The 21751-nt window shown below is 42.0% G+C and overlaps 1 protein-coding gene across 2 annotated transcripts in view; it reads right to left on the bottom strand.

Moving 5' to 3' along the window:
• The window catches only part of zfhx3b (zinc finger homeobox 3b), a 288910-nt gene that overhangs the window by 63175 nt on the left and 203984 nt on the right, over positions 1-21751 (bottom strand). For both annotated transcript variants that reach the window (XM_030127560.1, XM_030127569.1), the window contains one exon: positions 19903-20399. In XM_030127560.1, coding sequence (XP_029983420.1) covers positions 19903-20399 — 497 coding nt within the window. The remainder of the gene's footprint in view (positions 1-19902; positions 20400-21751) is intronic.

Here is a 21751-nt window from a genome sequence, read left to right as displayed (position 1 = left end):
CTAATATCAAAGATGTAAAAGTCAAGTTTTCTCTGTCATCTGAGAAAGAAAATGTACAAACTTGTTCTTGGCGTACGATGTGTAAAAATATGTCAAGCAACACCTTTGTTATTCAAACACAGTGATGTCATGGCAGCAATTATAACCTATGAGGTAATTGTATTTCACTCTGAATGGAGACAATATAATCTGGCTCTTGGGTTGAAAAAACACACTGCGGCCAAAGGGAGAAGAAAACACCCTTGCGTGACTGAAGTGTCACTATCTCACAATTGCAGCCATAGAAAGTATGTACTATTGAGAACATGCTTGCTTATCTTGCTGTACAATAATACAGACATTTCTATGCTATAGAAAAAAAAAACAAAAAAACACAGCAATAGGTAGTTGCCTAGTTTCTGACTAATTCTGACAGTTACAAAATAAATCAAGATCACATCAAATTTAGGGACTGCTTATTCTAATGGTAAGGATTAAGTTTAGGGTTAGGGTCTAGAGAATGAAAATATTTCAATGTAATGACCCGTGTCTTCCCAGCAGCAGGGTACATGTACATGTGCAGAGATTTGTTGGGGACTTGACTCCCATAAATCTGCACCCTGGGATTCCCCTGGAACGTAAGAACGTTATTTAGCAAAGCAGAGTGACTGGAGTCAGTGAGCACTTGCAGTTTGGCCTGTGACTCCCTGTCTGCCAGCGGTACGAACAACAGCCCCAACCACAGAGGCCCCACTGGGTGCCAAGTGCGGTGACTGCTTTGAATTAGCCGCTGCAAGCAGCAACATGCCTAAAAGTTAGGTTGTGGCTGAGGGTACTGTGTACTCTGGGCCCAAACTGCCAACCTACAGCTTCCTGCACTTCATCCCCTACCCTTGTCCTTTATTCTCCTTTACTCGTCCTAATCCCCGTCACCCCTCCACCGCATCCTCAAAGCCTGTAATGTGCTAAGTTGCTTCCTCTAGTGCCTTGCTGTTGTAATGATCCATCACTACCGGTGAATAAAAACAGGCTGCATATTTGTCTCTGGGAGGGAAGAGAGAAACAAAACGGACCTCTGTGTCGTAAGGGAGGGCAGCGAGGTAAAGATGGATCGCTGTGGGTGTCCTTAGAGAGAAAGATTTAACATAGGCCCATGAAACAAAGTAGCCTGGGAGGGGTCATAGAGACACTTAAAGACAATGCAGCTACTGGTGCTCCACACCCACCACTCTTACTTACTTTAACATTAAATAAAGCAATAATTATTGAATTCCTTTTGAATGAGTAAGATGCTAGAAAGTAAACAATGGGAACATAATTGCAGAGGGAAGGCAATCAATGCAGGCAGTCATTTGGGCCATGTTGATTGTGTAGGTTGCTGTATGTGCTGTGTGTGTGTGTATGTGTGTGCATTTGTGTAGCTGCAAATCTAAGGTGAGCTAAAGGGAGTATGTGCTGTGACAAGGAGCTGAGTAATACACTCTCCCACACGCACGTACAGGACAAGAGTCGGGTAATCCCTCCTTCAATAATGACCCAGGGCTCTAAACAATAGCTCTCAATCAGCTGATCAATGTGTCCACATAATTCATGTGCGAGTCACTATCTTTTAAAGGGGAGGAGGAGGAGGATAAGCAAGCGGGCGGTATAGAGATCAATGCCCTGTGTGGTGATAACGAGCCTGGGCCTATGCCCACAGGAGCCCCACACTGGCGTCCAGGGTCTCTCTCATTAAGAACATTTGGATAAGCATGGCTATACATACATAATGTGCACTTCTAATCGTAGCCTGATAAACACATTTCCCCCTTCTTAATGAGCTGGGTCCTGCTTTTGAGACACACAGCGATGGCTCTAAACAGGCAGGAAATGATGTCAAACCTCAAATAAGAAAAAAAAGAGTAAGGCAAATTAACAGCAAGCTGTTGCCCTCCTCTTTCAGTAGCTAATTAACAGCTTAACCTCCTGGCGCTTTTATGAAAGCCATGCTGGGAGGAGCTTGCCAAAATTGCAGTACAATAAGTCTGCCTGCAGGAGGCGAGAGCAGGGTGGAGTCATGGGGGTACCCAAACAACTGTTACAGCCACTTGATGACATGTGTACTGGCAAGGTACCATCTGGAAGCTGAATGGGGCAAATCAAGACCTGCCCTGGCCTTTCTCTTCATTACGCGCAGCACTGTGTCAACAGCACAACCCTCCATTTTGGACAGCGGTGACAATAATTACTTGTACAGAGCTGGGGAATAACATTTTTGGTTTTTAATTTAGCTAAAACAGACTGCACACACCACACTGAGATCAGATGTTGAGTTTGTCACTGCATTAGTGTTTTAGTGAGCATCTTGTTACACTAATAACTGAGCACACCGTGGAAAAAGGACAGGTTCTGTACTGTTACATATTCTTTGGCAGTGATAGTTCTGATAAAAGACAAAACAGAGCATTTTTAGTTTTTCTTTGAAATCATTTATGAAAAAGGCAGAGAAAAGTCATATCTATGAAAAATACACCTGTAATCAGCACCAGCAGTGACCTTCTGAATACTCCACCCCAGTATCTGAGTATTCCTCATCGACAGACAAAGACAACTGCAACCAGAGGGCACAAATATTACACTACAGACCACACCCTGTCTTCTGGCTAGAAAATTACTTGGACACACCAGATTTAAATGTGAATCACATCTAGTGTGACAACTTTATGCTTATGTATTATGCACTACTACTGTATTCACTTTGCCGATACACAATGATAAATGCAAAACACAGTGAGTAACATAACAGGAGTCGCTTAATAAAAAGGTAACCTACACACACCTGAAGCAATAAATCAAAAACCAAATTCTCTAGTACATATTTTTGTGGGATGTGATTTAGAGTAAAATTTCAGGAATGTATGAAACACAACATGCTGGTCAGACATGTGTAGGACTGTTCATCGAGGAGTTTAAGAGATACTAGAATACCAGATAAAAGCAGTATGACTGGCTACACGAATTTGGACTCTAGGTCAGTGATACGTTAGAGGGATAAAGGCAGAGGCAGCCCTACACCCACACAGCTGACAAGACTCTCCAACACCTCACTGCCTCTCATTTGTCACTTGCCACCTAGACAATGGCAGCATGGCCTTGTGGAGCAGCTTCAACAGTGGGCAGCAAAAAGCTTGTTAGATAGATCCAAAGTATAAGAATGGGGGGGGGGTTCACAGAGGAAAGAGCAGAGCAGGCCAAGTGGGTTGGGGGATAGAGGGTGTTGGATTAAGATACAGGCAAACACTACTTGTAATGATTAATGCAGTCAGGGAGAATTAAATTCAGAGCAGGAACATTACCCAAACACAATTAGTCCTAGAGAACAAACATCACACTCAGCCATGAATGCAGATTCAGTTCCATATCTTTGTGAGGTAGGAGGCATCAGAAGTCAAAAGGACTGGCATAATCAGCGGGTAAAACTTCACACGGCTCTTGCTGCCTTCTAGAAAGTCTTCCCCCTTCTCGTCTCTTTGGCTACAGTGGCCCAAAAGAGGCCCTTAAATGAGTCAACAGCAGCCTGACCATGCTTACTGAACTGCCTGTTTGCCCACGCTCCTGCTTCTAAGCCTATTGTCATTAGCTGATCTCCTGTTCCACCTTTTCTCTGACGTAAGGGCAGAGAGGAGACACAGAATACAGTCTCCTCTGGCTTGTATTATCTAGCTTTCACCCCTGGCGTTCTCAGTTTGGTAGTGTAAATATTTCATTACCACATAATTGGTTGCCGCTTCAGGCTACGCAAAAAGCAGCTGTAACACTGTATGTTTTCTGAATATCCCGTAACCTTTTTTATGTAAAATTCATAGAAATGTGTAATGGGGAGATGGTGTTTGGGATTTCGGAAGGGGAAATGTAGTTGTTCATGTGCCGCCCTCACACAAGCTTGCTAGAGACCCCAACTAATTAAGAACAGCTATGATGTGCTCAGCCAGAGTCAATATTTAACCCAGTCTTATGGAGCTATCTTTATTAGCGGCATTGCACTGACAAAAGGAGCAACATGGCCTTTGAGAGGTCCTCTTCTTAAAATGAAAATTAATGAGTGGGGTTGAGTGGAGGTGAATATACAGAGTGGGTCTATATGTGGGCTTATTTGCATGGAACATTAAGTACCTTTTTCGAGTGAAACTACTATTGAGGGTTCTTCAAGCAATTCACACACCAAACACCCACCAGCCTCACTTGTCAACTCTTCTATACAGGGCAAATAAAAAAAACGGCAACTTCACCCACCAACAAGACTATAATCAAGAGAGGAAAAGCTAAACGTTTTAAGTGGTGTGAAAAATACCATCACATCCATGATTTCCATTATTCAGAGTGTTAGGGTCAACAGAAATTTGTTATATATAACAGCATGTTCTTGTTCATCGTTCACCTCCTTTAGATTATATATATAATTAAAATGCAGAAAAGACACAGCTGCCTTCCAAAGTCATCAGGACTAAATTTTGATTTTTTTTCCCCTCATAAGAACCTGGTAGCCTCTGACCTATGCCCACAGGGAAGTAATGCACTTGTGTTGAAAAATGGTGCTCTGTGCAGCGCCCCCTCCTTCCCATCAGCGCAAGCAACTCTATCACTAATACATATCGGCCTGTGAAACACAGATTTCTTAACAGGGTCACTCTGTTGGGCATGCTCATTAGCCAAAGAAAAAACCTACCTCCACTTTCCATAAAAAAGAAACAAAAGTGCTCATTGATCAGGCTGATCAATTGACAATCAATAATCTAAACCCTCATCATTCCCAGTGCAGCTTAATTGCAGCTGAAATATAGTTGTCATCACTAAAAATCAAACACAGCCCAGACTAATTGGAGGAGGCCTATTGCTTTGGTCATGATTGCAAAAAGCTTTGCAAAGCCCCAGAAAGACTTGTGATGGCGGTCACTGGAGCCTCCGAAAATAACTGCTCATGCCATTAGCAAGTGTCATCGTGGAGGTCATTGTGCTGGCTGCCCATTTGGGGACATCTAATACAGGGCAACCACACAAGAGTACTTTGTGTCCCTTCTCATGTAACTTGCTCATGTAAGTTATAAGATCACATTAAGGCCTGATTTTATGGGACAACTTGTGATTTTAATCTAATGTTTTAGAATGCCCTTATTAGACAATTTGTTGCTGACCTTTGAGCTAAACAGTGGTCAAAAAGAAAAAGCTATAATTTTCCACTCCAGTAGCTGAGCACTGTAAAGGGGTTTAGAGAGCTGGTAAAGCAAAGAGGTGTGTCTGATATAACAGATATTTTACAGGCTGGCATTGCAGCCAACCTGCCCTCACTGGCTATACCATATACACTGCTCAATCGTGCAAAAAATCTCAAACTATACTTCAAAGCCTACCACTTTTCCCCTTCCTGTTTATTGATTAGATAGAACTCTTGTTCAGTAATTGTGCGGTAAATCAAGCATGGTGAGCACTAATCTCAACCCCGGGAGGAAAGTGTTAAAGGTAAAACCTGCTGAAAAGTGCATAATTATGGTGCTGTGTTCAGCCAGGAGAGATATACTCCTCCCTCTCACATTTCTCACTCACTGCCTGCCTGTGCAACCAGAGGCAGCAGGGAGAGGGGTTGGCAGAAGAGCAACGGGAAGTGTATACAGTTTCTAAACACCTCTCACTCCCTCCCTTACCCTTTCAATCCTTCTCCCTCTCAGTGCATTCCCAACCAAAGCGCCGGGGGCGCCATGCTTGTAAAGAAACCACAGCCTTTTGAGTGCCTCTTGTATTTACAAACGGAGGCATGTTGGAATCAAAGGCATTACCACATGACATAACACATTAAACAGTTGGCAGATTGAGAATTTATAGACAGAAAAGATAGTCAGTGTGGTAAACAGGAAAAGTGCCATTGTTGGATTAGTTTAACCAGCTATACTTGTTACGAGAGCGAAACTTACCTAACCCAGACAGCTAGGAGAGATAGGAGTGAACCGCAGCAGCCCCCTCCTTTCCCGTGCTTTGTCTTTCCTCTTAACACACAGCTCAGGCTATACTCCAGGTGGAGGCAGCTATCACTTTCCCATCAACTTCCTGTTCCTCTTGTCTCTCCGCCCCCCTTTTTCTCTTTGCTCTCTCACTCCCAGCTGAACAACTTGGTTTTCTGTGCCATGTTTGAAGAAATGTAAAGCTGTTCTTTTACCCCATCTTCTGAAATAGTAAAACCTGCAGTTAAGAGATTTTTTTCTCTCCTCATCTCTCTTTCTCTTATCCTCCTCCCCTAACACTTTCTCCATGTTGCTGTTCTGCCTAATCTCACCTCAGTTTTTATTTCACCCTCATCAGCAGGGACCTAAAAATAAATGATAAATGGAATATGATATTTTAAAGTCTTATCTCTTATCTGTTCTTACAGGGGAATAATAGGGTAGTTAATCCTGCAGATCCTACTCAAATTGATTAATCAGCACATGCGGACAATCAAATAAATGATTAATATTCCCCAGTCCTGTGGTCGGACAGTTACCCCTGAAACCATCAGTAATAATTCAGTAACCCTTCCCAGACCACAGGCTGCAGCTAGTCAGCCTCACTCAGCATCAGTTCTGTGATGTTCAGCAGAACTTTGAACTCCTGCACAGAAACTCAGACACACCAGGGGTAAAACAATCTGCAGTCTACTCTATCTCAGCCTCTCCTACAATGGCTGGCTATATACGTGATCATACTCACAGCACCATATATCTATCTATCTATCTATCTATCTATCTATCTATATATATATATATATATATCCAGATTCCACAGATAAGGACATCCATGTAGAGAAAGTGCATGATCTTTTATTACAGGACCAGGGACATAGATGTTGATGATATAGTTTCCAAGTGACTGCAAAGACTAATACAGGAAATAAAACAGTCACAAATACAGGCTGCTTATCAAAATGATCTAAATAAACCCACAAGCAAATAAAACCATCCTTTGAAACAAAATGCACACTGCACTGTGCCTGTGATATGTTATATTAAGTGCAATGGAAAGTGCCTAAATGGAGCAATTCTAGAGAACAGTTGTCTCACTCACACAGACAGACAGACAGACAGACAGGCTGTTTAGCAGCAGCTCTCCCAGGCATTATCACACTGAGCACAGCCTGTCCCACTGGTGGACAAAGGGGGGAATCTTCATTGAAAAAGGCCCTCTTTTCTCTCCCAATACCCGTGCTATTCTCCCTCCCACAGAGGTCAGCGAACAGCCATCTTCATGGTGCTCCTCTGCATCTGCCAGCTATGACCGTTAATCAGGGAGAGGGCCAGAGGCAGAACAGAGCACCCACTCCCCCACATTTGCACCCGGGCTGGAGAATAAATGGTTGGGGTGGCTGGGGTACGACTATCTACCTATTTATACAGTACATGTGTGTATGAGGGACGCAAGAGGTAAACACAACTAGTGGGTGTGGAATGTGTGTCCTTGTCATAGTGCAGTAACTGATGAGTGTGTCTGCCTCTATCAGTACATGGAGTTGTGTAAGGCTTGTGCACTACTGTCCACCACATGCTACTAAGGACCAGCAAAAAACACACACATAAAAACCCACATACATTTCTGTCTAGGCTGCCTCAGCCATTCCTAATCCCCCCTATGACCAGCTGGCTGCTCCAATCAGAGCCTGCAACTGTCTGCTGTGATGAACACCATTCTTCCACTACCAGGACACAACACCCCCCCCCCCACACACACACACACACACACTGTTATGTTTTAATATTAATATGGCTGCCAGGCATTACTACAGCCATTTACAATCCACCTAAGAAGCCGCTGGCCTTAGGGAAGTTTACACATGCTCAGAGCAGGTTGTGTTTTAGCAATAACACATCTTGAAGGTCTTTAACTAGTGTTTAAGAAGTTGAGGGAGCAGAGCTACAACTACTAGCCTCACAAGTGGTGCAAGACTGCTCTAAAGCGTGAGTGGTCATTGAGTACTCTTGCCAATATGCCTCTTGATATATAGCTTTGTCTTTAATAGGTACGAGCGTGGTGTGTAGGGCAGTGTTATGAAAAAGGCCCGGTTTTATATAAGCGTTACAGTTCACTTTGATCTCTGCTCTTGCTCCACTGTTTATAAATCAGCCACACAAATATTTATGAGCGGAACGAAGAAAATGGCTGGTCTGGTTTGTATCTCTGCCCTCCTTCCCTCCCTCCTTACTGCGTACCCTCCCTCTCCCCGTGGCTGATGCGTGGATGAGGCCACCGCAGAAGCAACGCGAGTGTATAGGCCCCAGGCCACATCCATCATATCTGTTCTGTCTCTGGCTATTGTGTGGCCCCAGAGAAGGCTGACCTAACCAACGATAGAGGGAGAGCATTATGTATGAATACTAAGGTAAATGAAAGGAAAAAAATATTCAATGCCACAGACAAACGTATATCATTAGTTTAACTCTTATAAAATATAGATAATAGTCAAAACCAATATTTGTGAGTACTTTGACTTTACACAATCAAGAAGAAAACCCTGCACATCAATTTAACTGTATGCCTCTAACTAATGCGCTGCTAGTTCATCAGTAGTGTAGCTCAATAAATTAATATAGCCATGTTCAATATACATTTCCTTTGCCTGCCTTTTAGCTCACCTATCTGTTTCTGTCTATAGCACACACAATGGGACAGGCCCAGAGCTTCTGGATCCATATACTTTAATTGCTCCCCTCAGCCCTGACCTCTGATCCAGATCACTCTGATATACAACATCTCTATTAAATTGGGAAGTAGGTAAATATTCTTCTAATGACCCTCACTTCTAGCGACACCATTGAAAATGGAGGGGAAAAAAAATCAATCTTCTTTTTTTCCCTTTTTGCCCTTCACTGACTCTATTAGTTTGCGTTTTATCTGCGGGTTGACTCCAAAAATGTGAGAGCGAGACCAAGTACAATGTGGCAACAAAACTCATCTTGACAGGGAAATGGACTTTACGGAGATGCATTTCAGTAATGCAGATTACAAACGTATGCTTTCAGGGAAATATCTTCTTTTCAGAATCTTAACTGTCCTTCAAGTAACACATTAAGTTTACTGAGCTCATATAGGAACCGAGACACCCTTTATCTAAACTGAACGGTGTTGATCCTGCAATGTAGGCTGTAGATAATTTAAAAGATAAGGTTGTTTGAGGAGAAAAACGGACAAATTCCTCCAAATGTTCCCCATCACATAGTTAGGGTGCACAAAAAAGATAGTGTTTTATGCAAGCGTGCATGTGTCTGTATGTGCACTGTACAGTGAAAGCTGATGAACCGTGTGTGTGTCTGTGGGCAGGCGTGGGTGGGGGTAGAGAGGTGGTGGTAGTGGTGGACTGGCTTGTCGATCGATGCAGTGATTGGCAGTTAATGGCTTTTCCTGTTCTGCCTTGGTAACCCTGGCCTGATGGCTGTTGCTTCTGATCAGAGATGGCAGATGGTGTTTGATTTTTGTATATAAACCCGTGACTTTGTGGAGATGGCTTCATCATGTTTAATGATTTAAAAGTTAAGTTGAATACTGGGAATACTCTAATGCTTGAGCTCTTGCTTAAAAGCACTAACTTCACTTCCAGATATACGACCAAATCTCTCTTAACTACATGCACCACTTATAGTTTCTGCTCTCCTATAAGGCACTCAATCCTCAAATGGTAAATTATTAGACTTAAATTCACAACACATATGTTTTTTCACTAATTTGACCATTATCCAGACATTTTATTACCTGGTTTCATTTTACATATGCACAACATTGTGCATTAGCTCAAGAATGCTCTTAGCTCCTAAATCTGTAAAGAAGCCTATACCCAAATAGTTTTATCCATTTTATTCAGCAGGTTCATCATGACAGCTCAGATCATGAAGTAAAAAACTGAAATAAAGCAATGGCAAAATTTTATGTAAAGGAAAAGAAAATCAGATTGCAACAGGTCCTAAAAACTAATTTACAAAGTGAATTCAGGTTCAGAAAAGTCCTCACTCAACCCCTTGCAACTGCTTAAGTCTTTGCAAAGTAAATATCATGTTTAAATCAAGCATATTGCAACGAAAAGAGAGACAAAGTTTTTAAAGACAATTCAAGCTATGTTAATTAACAGAAAAATTTAGCATTACAGTTTCCTAAGAAAGCACAGCATAGTAGAGAACTGTCTGAATACAACTGAAACACAAACCCCAACTATAATCCTGTAACTGTGCGGAAAGCAGTCTCCAAAGCTGCTGTTGTCTCTTTCAAATTATGCAATGTGTGAAACAATTAAAGATGGATCTCAACTTTAAGCATGAAAGCAGGATTTTTTTTTTGCATGTGTGGTGATGATAATGATGAACATGTGAGAGAGTGTGAAAGCGAGAAAGATTTAGGTCACTTTGGGATCCAAAATGGCAAAATTAATATACCCTCACTCTTGCAACATCAACAAATAATAAAATACTTTGCTTTACAGAACATATTAAGATACTCACTCTCTTTCCCTCTCTTGCCTTTCAGCATGCAAATTAATACATTGATCATTTGAATAATAATTTGCATTCCAGATCTCACAATTTCATGTTCAAACTTTAACGGCTCCCAGAGTTCTCATTTAAACAGTAGCTGCACAGACAGCCCTTATGGTTCAAATTATTTCAACATGACTGTTCCAACCTAACAAGTATAAATTAAGGAAATTCCTATCTAGTGACAGCGATTGGCCATCTGAAGAAAGGATCCAAGTTTGAATTATTCAGCAGTCCTTAATTTTAGGGCTAGTGTTGACTGAATGTGGTGACATAAAAAATTGTTTGTGGGGCTGGCAAGAAAGGCAGTGGGGGATAGTGTATATGATCTGGGCGTGAGCCTGGAAGTTCAGTGGCTATGGAGACTTCCTCTGCTTTCTGTGTGTCTGAAGAGATCTCAGAGGAAAGAGGCCTTTGTAAATCAACATGAGATTGAAAAGGACTTTATAAAACAGAAATGTGTGAAACTGCTCACACTGAACAAAAGCCTGAACTTCAATCCCCTTGCTTTGCCGGCGTTTGGTTAGTAAAAAAAAACAAAAAACAAAAAACGCTTCAGACAGTGTGACCCTGAGGTTTTGCCACATAAACGAAGTAGGGTGAGGTGAAGGTGACCCCCCCCCCCCCCCCCCCCCCCCCCCCCAGCACTACTCCGTCTATTCTGGGCATCAGTTTGTCATGAAGGAATGTGAAGGCCATAAAGTATCTTTGCCCTTGAAAAGCTGAAGAGCATTCTTGTCCCTAACTCTTAAAGCTGTCTCTCTCTCTCTTTCACTCACTATCACTTTCTCCGACTTACTCCCCCTCTCTCCTATTCCAGCAGTAAGTTTAAAGTAGAACACAGGTGTAGAAGACGGCACCCATGGGAAAGATAACATTTGGGAACATTCCTGGGGTTAAAAAGGAACTTTTCTCCTGATATTCTTCTTCTAAGGAACTATGTAATTGCTTTGGTTCCAAGACTCTGCTTCTGTCCCCTTTGTGCCTCAATCCCACACTTCCCCATCATTACCTCTTACATCACTACCTAGTCATTTCCATATAATAATTTAAACAAGACATTCTATTCTCTGCTACTTTTTTTATTTTCATCTTTCCATCTCATCCATCCTTTGTATTCAATAAAAAGAATGATGAGAAAACAAGGTGCAAAATGATCTTTTCCAGAGGCCCCAATAAAAAAACGCACGACACCCTGGACTGCACCACTTAATTACAAAAGGATGAAATCTTTTCTGCTACATCTGGAGAAAACATTGTCTGCATAACGCTGATAGATTTACAGCTCCCAGTTCTAACCCTGCACTCCAGCACACAGCAATTAGGCAAAACATGGATGGACATCTAGCACCATGAATTTCAGAAAGAGATGGCTATTCTCCCCTGCCACTACAGAAAAGGCCCCTGAGTGTCTAGGGCTTCAAATAAAAAAAATTACCCCAGAAAATGATCCTCTGTAAACTGATGCATGGTTAATTTTTAGTAAAGCTTTGATAGTGGTCACAGAGAAATGAGGTGGACTTTTCATTGCACACTGTACTTCACATCAATGTTTGCACTACATAACCCATTCACAACAGACTGCTTTGAGGAAAGTATGCTTGCAGGCATCAGCATCTCTATGACCCATCACTAACAACAACAGCCAATGAAATCCAGACGAGAAATTGCTGAAGTTCTGTAATCCACCTATAATCGATGCACAACCAAATATAAAGACCTTGGGGGGGGGGGGTGTAAGTTGTTAAAAATAAAAAATTTAAAAAAATTTAAAAAAGCTAGATAAAACAAAAGTAGTCCAAGCTTGGTGCACTTAGGAGCAATTTAGATGACTGCAGTAGGGTAGTATAACTGAAGCATGTGTTTAAATAGGCCTTACTTCCAAAGAACAAGTCAGCAGATCAGTTAGTTACACAAACAATAGGTGGAGCTCCCATTACTTACAACACTAAAAGTATGCATATCAAAGGTAGTTAATACTGCTTATTATACTGAAATGCATAGCTACTAAAATGTCAGTTTGTGATTAAAAGTGTAACATTGCAGGACAGCTGGAACTAAACAGCGTGAGCTACATATCCATGTTTCTGTACAATTTATCTGTCCCATGACTCTCCTCTGTAGGCTAAACCCAAACAGAATAGAGGTCCCTCTGTGCTCATCCTGGCACCTAGGACCTCCTCCCTTCTCATCTGTCTCTTCACCTTACCTAGCTTTCATGTACAGCTCCACTGAACACAGAGCTCAGAGCTGAGTATTTTTGTGGCCCTGACCACTTGGAGGCCATTAATCTGGTGGCTAAGCCACTGATGTATTGATGGCACAGAGCCTGTTAAGCCTGCCTGCTTCTCTCTCTCCATCCCTTTGGCTTTGGAGCTATGTAGATTCACAGTAGCTTCCATCTGGCCTCATCAAAGCATCATTTACCTGCTAAATGCCACAGTTAGTCATTCAAGAGAGGTAGTCATAGGTCAACAGTGACCAAAACACCTGTAAAGAGTCTTCATTCACGTCTTTATAAACACAGTTTCCATTCATTGCAATATTTTCCACCACCAGATCACAGAAATCCTCTGGACTAAATAACTTCTGTATGTTACATTGCTCTAAGTATATATAAAAAGCAGATGGGTTGAGAATGATAGGAATATTTTTACTTCACAGTAGCGTGGTAGGTACAGGCACACACATATGTGTGTTGTGTGTGTGTGTGACCCTGTAAGGTTCCCACACTTTATTCTAGATACTGTCATGACTGTCAAACATCAGGTTTGCAGGGAGTATGCTAAAGGAACACAGGGAAGTTTTTATTGATCACTTTAAAGTAGGGATTAATACTGATTAGATATATTGTGGTCAGTCTACCTACATGGAAACTCATTTTACTGAAGTTTGACTACCAAATACATGATAGGTTGACTGACGCCACCAATTACACAGAATTCTAATCAGACAAAGCAAAAAGGGTTTCAGTGTCTCTAGATTCTTTACAAAGAGAGTTTAGCGGGGCTGGTAAAAAAGACACAAATAAAAAGCAGACAAAAAGAGAAACCCACTGGTTGGTTCAGGAAGAAGTTCTTTTCAAGATGTAATTGTACTCCTGTGGTAACTGCACTGTAAGGTTTACTGTTTGTCATAGCTGCAAAATTTAAAGACAAATTTTATGGTGTAAACTCTGTGTGCACTCACTTTTATTGGAGCTAGATCTGCTAAATTAACAATGTGTTGGCACTAGTATTAGGTCAGTAGCTAGAAACTTCAGAAATGAAACTGGGGTACAAGTCAGGACAATGGGATATGAAATGTAGAAAAAATATTTAACCAAGGAATATGTTTAGATTCTGAGTTTGGTTGGATTAAAGATATTTTAACCTAATGCAGATTTCCATTCTAGCACACCCACTGGTTCACTATCTGTGTCGGTTTGTTTCGAGGATGAAGAGTATTTTGCCTGAATCGAAATGAGAAAAGAGGAAAAACGTCAAATAATATAGCTGAAAGCAGTGTGGAAGATTGATGTAGAAATACAGTTGCTGATGTTTGACAGAAATGTCTAACTAACTGCTGCTTGTGGATAAAAACGGGTGGATCTGGTGGGAGGGACAAATTGTATCTACATCATTGTTTATGGTGACAAAACTGGAACTTATGTCCGCCTTTAACTGTGATGAACTCGAGGCACAGAAACTGATAAGACAATTGCCTCCTTGTCATTTTCTTTCACCAATCTTCCTTTTCTGCTGATGAGACTGAAGATAACAGGTTCAGCAGCTTCTGCACACATTAACAGGAGCATGCTCCTCTGCCCTTGTCCAAAAAAGAAACACAAAGGCAGACACATCAACAAGTCAAAAAAAAAAAAAGGAAAAAAAAAACAACCTCAAAACAAACAACAATTAACACAATAGTGTTGCAAATCCAACCCCTGTTGACAGTGTAACACGTTAGTCCCTCCTGTGATAAGGGACACAGGGAATGCATCCATATTTGGTCCGTAACACATGGGCACTGGTAACACTGCCAATATGGTAAACAGCTGTTGAAAAAGAGACCAGCTTTCACTGTCTAAGTAGATTTCTTTCACCCCATTCTTTCTCTTTTCTTTCAATGCCACTTTGTAAGCCTCAGTAACACCCACAGTGGGGCAGTTGCACACCCAATCACCAGCAGAAGTAGCAGCTGTGCTATGGGTCAAAGCCCGACCCTTTCCTTGGCCTTCTCAAGAGGTGGGAGCTAGAAGAGTTGTGAAATTCTTGCACGCTGCCAAACACTAAGCCCCCGCACCCCCCTTATTTGCCTGACAGTCCTGCTCTCCATTCCACCCTGATTTTTGTATTGTTGTACGCCACTCCTTCCCTGTTACACCTACCACTCAGGGTAACTGAGATCTGTTTGACATAGGAAGCTAGGGTACAACTCCCCACAGGCAGCTACTGACAAACAAAGGTATGTGGTGTTCAGGATCATGACTTCAGAAATGTTAAGGGGCCAGGCAGAATCTAAATACTTCCTGTGTGTGATGTCATTCTTTTAATCACATATACCATATATCACTTGATCAGAATCAGAATCCTATTAAACAAACGTCTCTATGAGCAGTAAAAATGATGCAATTCATGCAGTTCATGAGGCCTGTGTTGTCATCCGCTGGCACTTCAGATTACAGGATTGCCGGGTGTGTGTGTATGTGTCCGCCTGTGCATTCACACGCTTGTGCATGTGAAAGGAGAGAATGGGCTGTCTCCCAGGATGTGCAGCAAGCGCTTTATTAGAGCGGTAGTACCAGTAAATCAGAGCTCAGCTCTTCCTGGAATTGCTGCAACCTTTCCCACTGAGCACTATTACTGAACAATCATAGGCTAGCCATGATAATTAGCAGAGTATCTATCCTTCCAACCCTCCTGTCGCCCCCCCTCATTCTCCCTCTCCTGTCTGTCTCTCCATCCTCCTTCCACCCCTCCTCTTCTTAGAAATGTCTGGTGGGTGAGCCTGGCGCCCACTGGACGTCATTTCACCAGAGGACATCTCACATTACCTGGCATAATTTTTGTGTTTGAGTTGGACAGTGTGAAAATTTGGCTCATTCCTATGTCCACACAACAAGACTGACACCTGCCAAGATCATGACCCCCCCCAGACATGTAAGGAAACTCTGGAGGGGAATAAAACAAAGACCCTCCAACAGTGGTTGGGGGTAATGAGACTCAACCCTAATCCTATTGGCTTGAAAAACCTGAAAAATCATCTGGGATGACAAAAATCAGCCAACAGGATGGCTGATGGACACTGAGTCTCAGCATCAGGCTCCCAACAGATGAAGGGGTAGATCACTCAACAGGGTTTGATCTGCTTGATTCCACATTTTTTCACTCCATTGTTTCATAAAATCATAACATATTTGTGGTTAAACCTCATCAACATACTACTGTATACAGTCCAAGAGCAATGGAGTCAATCCTCCTACTTATGCTCATTAATGGGAAGAGGTCATCATGGCTTGCATTCCAGTGTCTGAGTAGCCAGTGCTTTTGCTGAGTAGGATCATCAGTGAGACACCTTAATGACTTTTCATGTAACCACTAATCCCTTCATTTACATTACATCCCTTTTCCCTCTATTATGTTTCATTGTGATTATTCTCTCTGCAGAGTGTAGACATTTTCTTTCCTCAGTGTTAACTGATTCTTTTGGATTGCACTGAAGGGTAAAAAGGAGCAGTAACTCCATCCAAGATACAGATGTATTGTGTTTGTTAATGGCCCTGTACTGGGCTTCACTTCACACTATGTGAGAGCAGTTAAAAGTGCAAAACATAGGACCAAAGTACTGTTCTCATACAGAGGATGAGAGGGCATGCATAAGGATGAGAGAGACGGATATGAGAAAAGTTTGTGTGTGCTCAATAGAGCAGGACCAGGACAAAGGAAGGGTGTCAGGGCTTTCTTGGCTAAATATTCTCCATCTGATAGTGACGGCACTTTCTTCCTTTCTTTCCGCGGCCAAGCGGCATCTGGAGTGGATTTTGTGCTAGCAGACACCGAGGAACATGATTACATTCGGCTAACTGCGCTCTAAACTGATTATGCATGTGCCAAGCTAATGGACTACATTTGCAAGAGGAAAAATAACATCCAATCAATCTCAATTACTGCCGATTGCACCGGCCCCCGAGACAAGGAAGGTAGCCAGCTAACCCCCCCATGCTCCTCCCCTTTCCCCAACCCTTGACTGGAAGCTGAGGCCTGTGGCTGGGCCTAGTTAGGCCCCACCCATTCTGTCTGGCCACAGGGACTGGGCCTGGGAGCTGGATTAGTTCCACTCATCTCACCTCCACACTAACACATAGCCAAGTCCTGGGGCCTACTGTTAGTAGTATGGTAAAAGCTATCATATTCACATATTAAGTGTGTGGCAAACTGTAAAATGAGAACAGAGGCTGGGCTTGTTCGACATGAAGAGAGACTGTGAGGGCAGAGGTTCAGTAAATATTCTAAAAGCATTCAGTTCATGAATTAATGTTAGGGTTATCTGGGTACCACTACAGAACACATCTGTTTGTGTTTAGGACTGACCATTCTAGTAGCACATGGTTGACCATCATGCTGTCATCAGAGCCACTAAAAACTTACGGTCTATGGGAAAAAGAGAAGGTGAAAGTTGGCTTCAGAGCCCAGGGGTGTGTAGGCAAAACACATAGAACACAGGCTATCTCTCAACTAGGAACACAGTACACAGGGGAAGACAGCATAACCCCCACTATGTGGTGGTCCATGTGGTCAGGATGACTTGCTGAATCTTTCTGTGGTCTTTTGGAACATTCCAATACATGGGGTAGTTGGGGTGATATTTTTAGAAAGGCCTAATATGGGCCACATACCACAGACTCTCAAATTATCCCATCCAGCTTAGCCCTCAGTTTAAACCTTCCTTTTTAATTCCAGTAATTACAGACTCCAATTTATATGGAGCTGTGCACACAAAGGGCCTGTTTAATGCAAACCAGTTTGATTTGGGTGAAGTGTCCCAAGCATCTCCCACATCTTACAGCCTGTTTATGCTGACTTGATGATTTATTTTCTCCCCAAAAAGGTTAAAAATGGTGCTATTTGCATCAGATTTCTTTGGGGAGGAATAAATGAATGGTGATTTTCCTTTTTTCGTCCTTGCATAATATACCAAGTTTGGTTTACAGACTTGTGGGCCACTGTGAGTTTCTGCTTGTCAGTATCTCTACCAGGACAGTAAATCCAACACAGTTTGAAGACTGTAACATTGTCAAGTGGGGAGCCAGTGCTGCCAAGAGGCCTCACAACCACGTACTTGTTGTCCGCTAATCACATTTGTGAGTCATAAAATACTGTAATAATTCTTGTCAAGTAGTGAACATCTTTGTTTTTGAGTGGTGTCAGTGATGAAGAGAGTATATAAGGACCTCAGTGTTCTGAGGGTGAGTGAGCAGGTAATTTCTGGACAAATGCACACACTCTTCTTTGGAAGATCAATTGGTTTTAAGAAATATGGAGCCATCTTAAGAGGCTTAAGTCATAAAAAATGATCATGCCTGGAAGTGTTGTACATATTTAATCCCCTGCAGCCTGAGCAGCAGTGTGACATATGTCTCCTCTGTGTCTTTAAAACTTGAGCGTCTTTTGCATTTTGGGCTTAAAGCAAAGTGGAAAGCGCACAGATAATATAACGTAAAAATTGTACTCTACCCTGTGAGACAAAAAAAGTCCCTCAATAGGTGTGAGGAATACTGTGAGAATGCCAGAGCCAGTCTATTCTGGGATAGTGGGACTGTCATTGGAATGTGAGCCAGGGTAAGTCCGGCAGCTAATGCCAAGAGTCGATTACCATAGGCTGGCAAAACACAAGGATATCCTGCTATGCCGTTTTGCTGTCACACAACTGACTCATCACATTCAAACTACACTGCATATTTGTATTCATGTAAATACCTTGTGTGTCTAATAATGTTTCTTGTGTCCTCTTGACCTGTTCTGGTACAAATCAAAGACTGACAAGCTAAAACATAGATCTCCTTTTAACACATCCATCTGTCCCCTGATCCTCTTAAAATGACTGCACTTGGAGTCCCGTATCACGCTTTCCCCTTTAACAAAACACTGAAACTTGATTTCTCCCTTTTACTGTAAATTCCGAACAAAGTCTTTGTAGACAGGAAACATATCTGCCATGCCAGTGGTGCTGCAGAACTATTCATAATGTTGGATGACTTTCAAATAGCCTTTTTAAGGGGGTTTAAATGGATCACTTCACCTTAGTTTTTAATCTGAATAAAAACACTATGATTAAGGAAGCACATTTCTCGAATGCCTTTTAATACCCTCTAACCAAAATAAGCTATACTCTGTATATATAAAATAGAATGATTTTTTTTTAACTTTAAAACCATCAAAAAATGTCAAGCATGAGAATTCCTGTTTGTTTTTCTACTTTTAGAGAGTTAAACATTAACTTCCACTCACTTGACTGTAGATGTAAAGACTAAATCTACTAGTGTAAAGGTGACGACAGCAGATATATATATTTTAGGTTTTGTTGTTGTGTAAATAATATACATTTAGAGGGAGCATGTGTCGTCAGTGTCCATATGTGTTTGGTTTTGTGTCTTGTATGTGTTTGTGGGTCTTTGTGCACATGTGTGCACAGCTATGCCAGTTTGGGTTAAGCGCAGAGTGGCCAAAGCCACAGACACACAGGATAGATACCTAAGTGGAATCAGGCCTGTTAGATTTATGGCCATTTGTTCGGAGAGTGTTCATCCATTGGCTATTATGGAATGATTAGAGGAGAAGGTGAAGCTCCAAGTCCAGCAAAAATCAATACAGCTGTCGAGAACGATTCAGCCTTTCCCGCTCCAAGGAGTATTAGCACCAAACCTCTGTCTCCTCACACTTCTTCATTCGTCTCCTACTGATTCACCCCTAAGCAGCCAAACCAGCTTCACCTGCCATGATGTGGACCTGTTTTGATGCCACTACTGGGAAGGCAAGGGTTACATAACAAAGCTATCCTTCATGCCTTGGGAAAATAAGCTAGTAGTGGTGTGGGAAGGCACTATAGAACATTTACAGTGAGGTGTGGAGGAATTAGCAGGGAGAGGATTAAGAACAAACACATTATGCCATTAGATAATAAATACTCCCAAATGAGATACTAACATTCTTATTTCCCAAGCTTATTCACACTTCTCAAGGACTATGACCGTTTAGACAATATTATTAACTTATGGGCTGGCTATTTGTGGTGTTGTGTCGAAAAATCACATTTTTTATTATAATGAATGGATTAACACCATTCTGTAATATATGAAAATAGCAGGTCATTGTCAAGACAATGTTGATTTTTAAAGTTGTAAAAAAGCTTGTAGACCACTAACCTTGTATAGTTTGAGGCTAGCCTCATGACGGGAATTAACAGTGTGCATCCTCAGCTTTTCCAGACTATTGGTGTAGTAGTCGCAGGCATTGCACTTTAAGTGAACTGGATTACCAATGGCCACACATTTCAGGCGCCATTCATTGCCTTTGCCTCCTTCTTTAATGTGGGCCACCAGCTGGTACTTCTGCACATGCTTGTCTGTCTTGCAGTGCAGCTGAAAGTTGGCCTTGAGTTGAGTGGTGTAATGGCACAACTTGCACTGGTGAGAATCGCCCACCACAGCACGCCACTCTTCCTCCGGTAGGCTGCGTTCAGCTCCCATATGCATGCCAAGCACTTCCAGGTTGTCAGTGGTGAAGCGGTTGCACACAGCGCATTGGAAGAGCTTAAGGGAGGGATCGCTGGTCTGTGACAGACTTTCTCCCAGGGTCATCAGTTCCTCAGACACCAACTGCCCGCCACCCAGCCGCACATCCATAGGAATCTCTCCTCCTACTATAGTGAACAAGAAACAAAGGCAGACAAAGAAAAGGAAACAAATATTCAGTAAGAGGAACACATGCATTATAAGATCAGACAACTTGCTTTAATTTCATGTTTGTGAATTTGTGACTAAAAATCTTTCATCAATGGATAACAACAGGTTATAGGTAAGGTGAACCTGTCCTTCTCTGAAGAGCTTCCCAGATGTTGCATGGATAATAATGACCAAATCTATATTTATGGCCCCTTAGCCATCTGTACGTTGAAGAGAAATGAAGGGACTTTTCCCACAGAGACCAAAACCTCACACTGCCAAAGTATGAACATACACATCGCCCTGTTTGGGCTGGTGCACTTTCATGGCCTATCAGTAAATCAACTCCAGAGGCCATGAGCTCCACAGAAAAGGCAAGTTATTTTATCATTACTGAGGAACTAAGGAGTTCCCAAGCACACATTACTGTAAATCAAATCCACTGCCTTTGTTCACTGAATAATAATATAAAAAAAATCCACTTCTCTGCTTCTTTCCCTCCAAATTGCCCCTAAATCAATATGGACACCTAACAGATTAGTCCTGCTTGGTACTGAGTCTAAACGATGGTGAGGTGGAAAAAAAACTCAGCATGTGCATATCCTATGACACCAACCACAGGACTGATGTCTATTCAGTCTGGGAAGGCCGACTTAAAAATGAATACTAAAAAAATGAGGTAAGAGCTGCAAGAGTTTTTGCCTTTTCTTGCTGATCTTTAATCTTTCACTGCCCAGACTAAGCATGCAGGCTTGACCCCGCCTGGCTTTACACTAAATTAATTCCAGCAGCTCCTTTTTATTTATTGCTGCAGTATGCACGCTGCTCTTGGATTTTTCTCCATTACCTGAGTTTTTATAGCCAGGAGAGGGAGACCTTTGAGAAGCCCCCATGAAATCATTCACAGACCCATCTCCCCTGGTCACAGCTCCTTACACTTTCCCTCTCGCAAATAAACAGATGCACACATGTGCCTATTTGTTGTCCCAGGCCTGGCCTTTTTTCTGTATCTTACAGCTCAAATTTTTACCTACTTCTCATGCTGGACTACTGCGTTAATTCAATATTTGACCACAAGCCTGGATCTTGTTCATCTAGTTCCAGTTGTAGCCCATTAAGACCAATCTTTTATTTGCAGCTTTACATCCGTTTTCACATATATTTCTATTATACGCTAGGCATAATGAAATTTAAGTTCCATTAAAAAAAGTTGTCAGGGTGAGAAAAAAAAATCTCTCAAGTACAGTTTTCTCTTCGTTAACTCTCTTGCACTCCACCTCTTATCTTTCCACTATAGTGGCTGACTCTTAGAAACAAGGATTACCAAGAG

This window comes from Sphaeramia orbicularis, chromosome 3 (assembly GCF_902148855.1).
Source record: "Sphaeramia orbicularis chromosome 3, fSphaOr1.1, whole genome shotgun sequence".
Lineage (NCBI taxonomy): Eukaryota > Metazoa > Chordata > Actinopteri > Kurtiformes > Apogonidae > Sphaeramia > Sphaeramia orbicularis.
The sequence above is the reverse complement of the archived record's forward strand: the minus strand, read 5'-3'. Positions and strand labels throughout refer to the sequence as shown.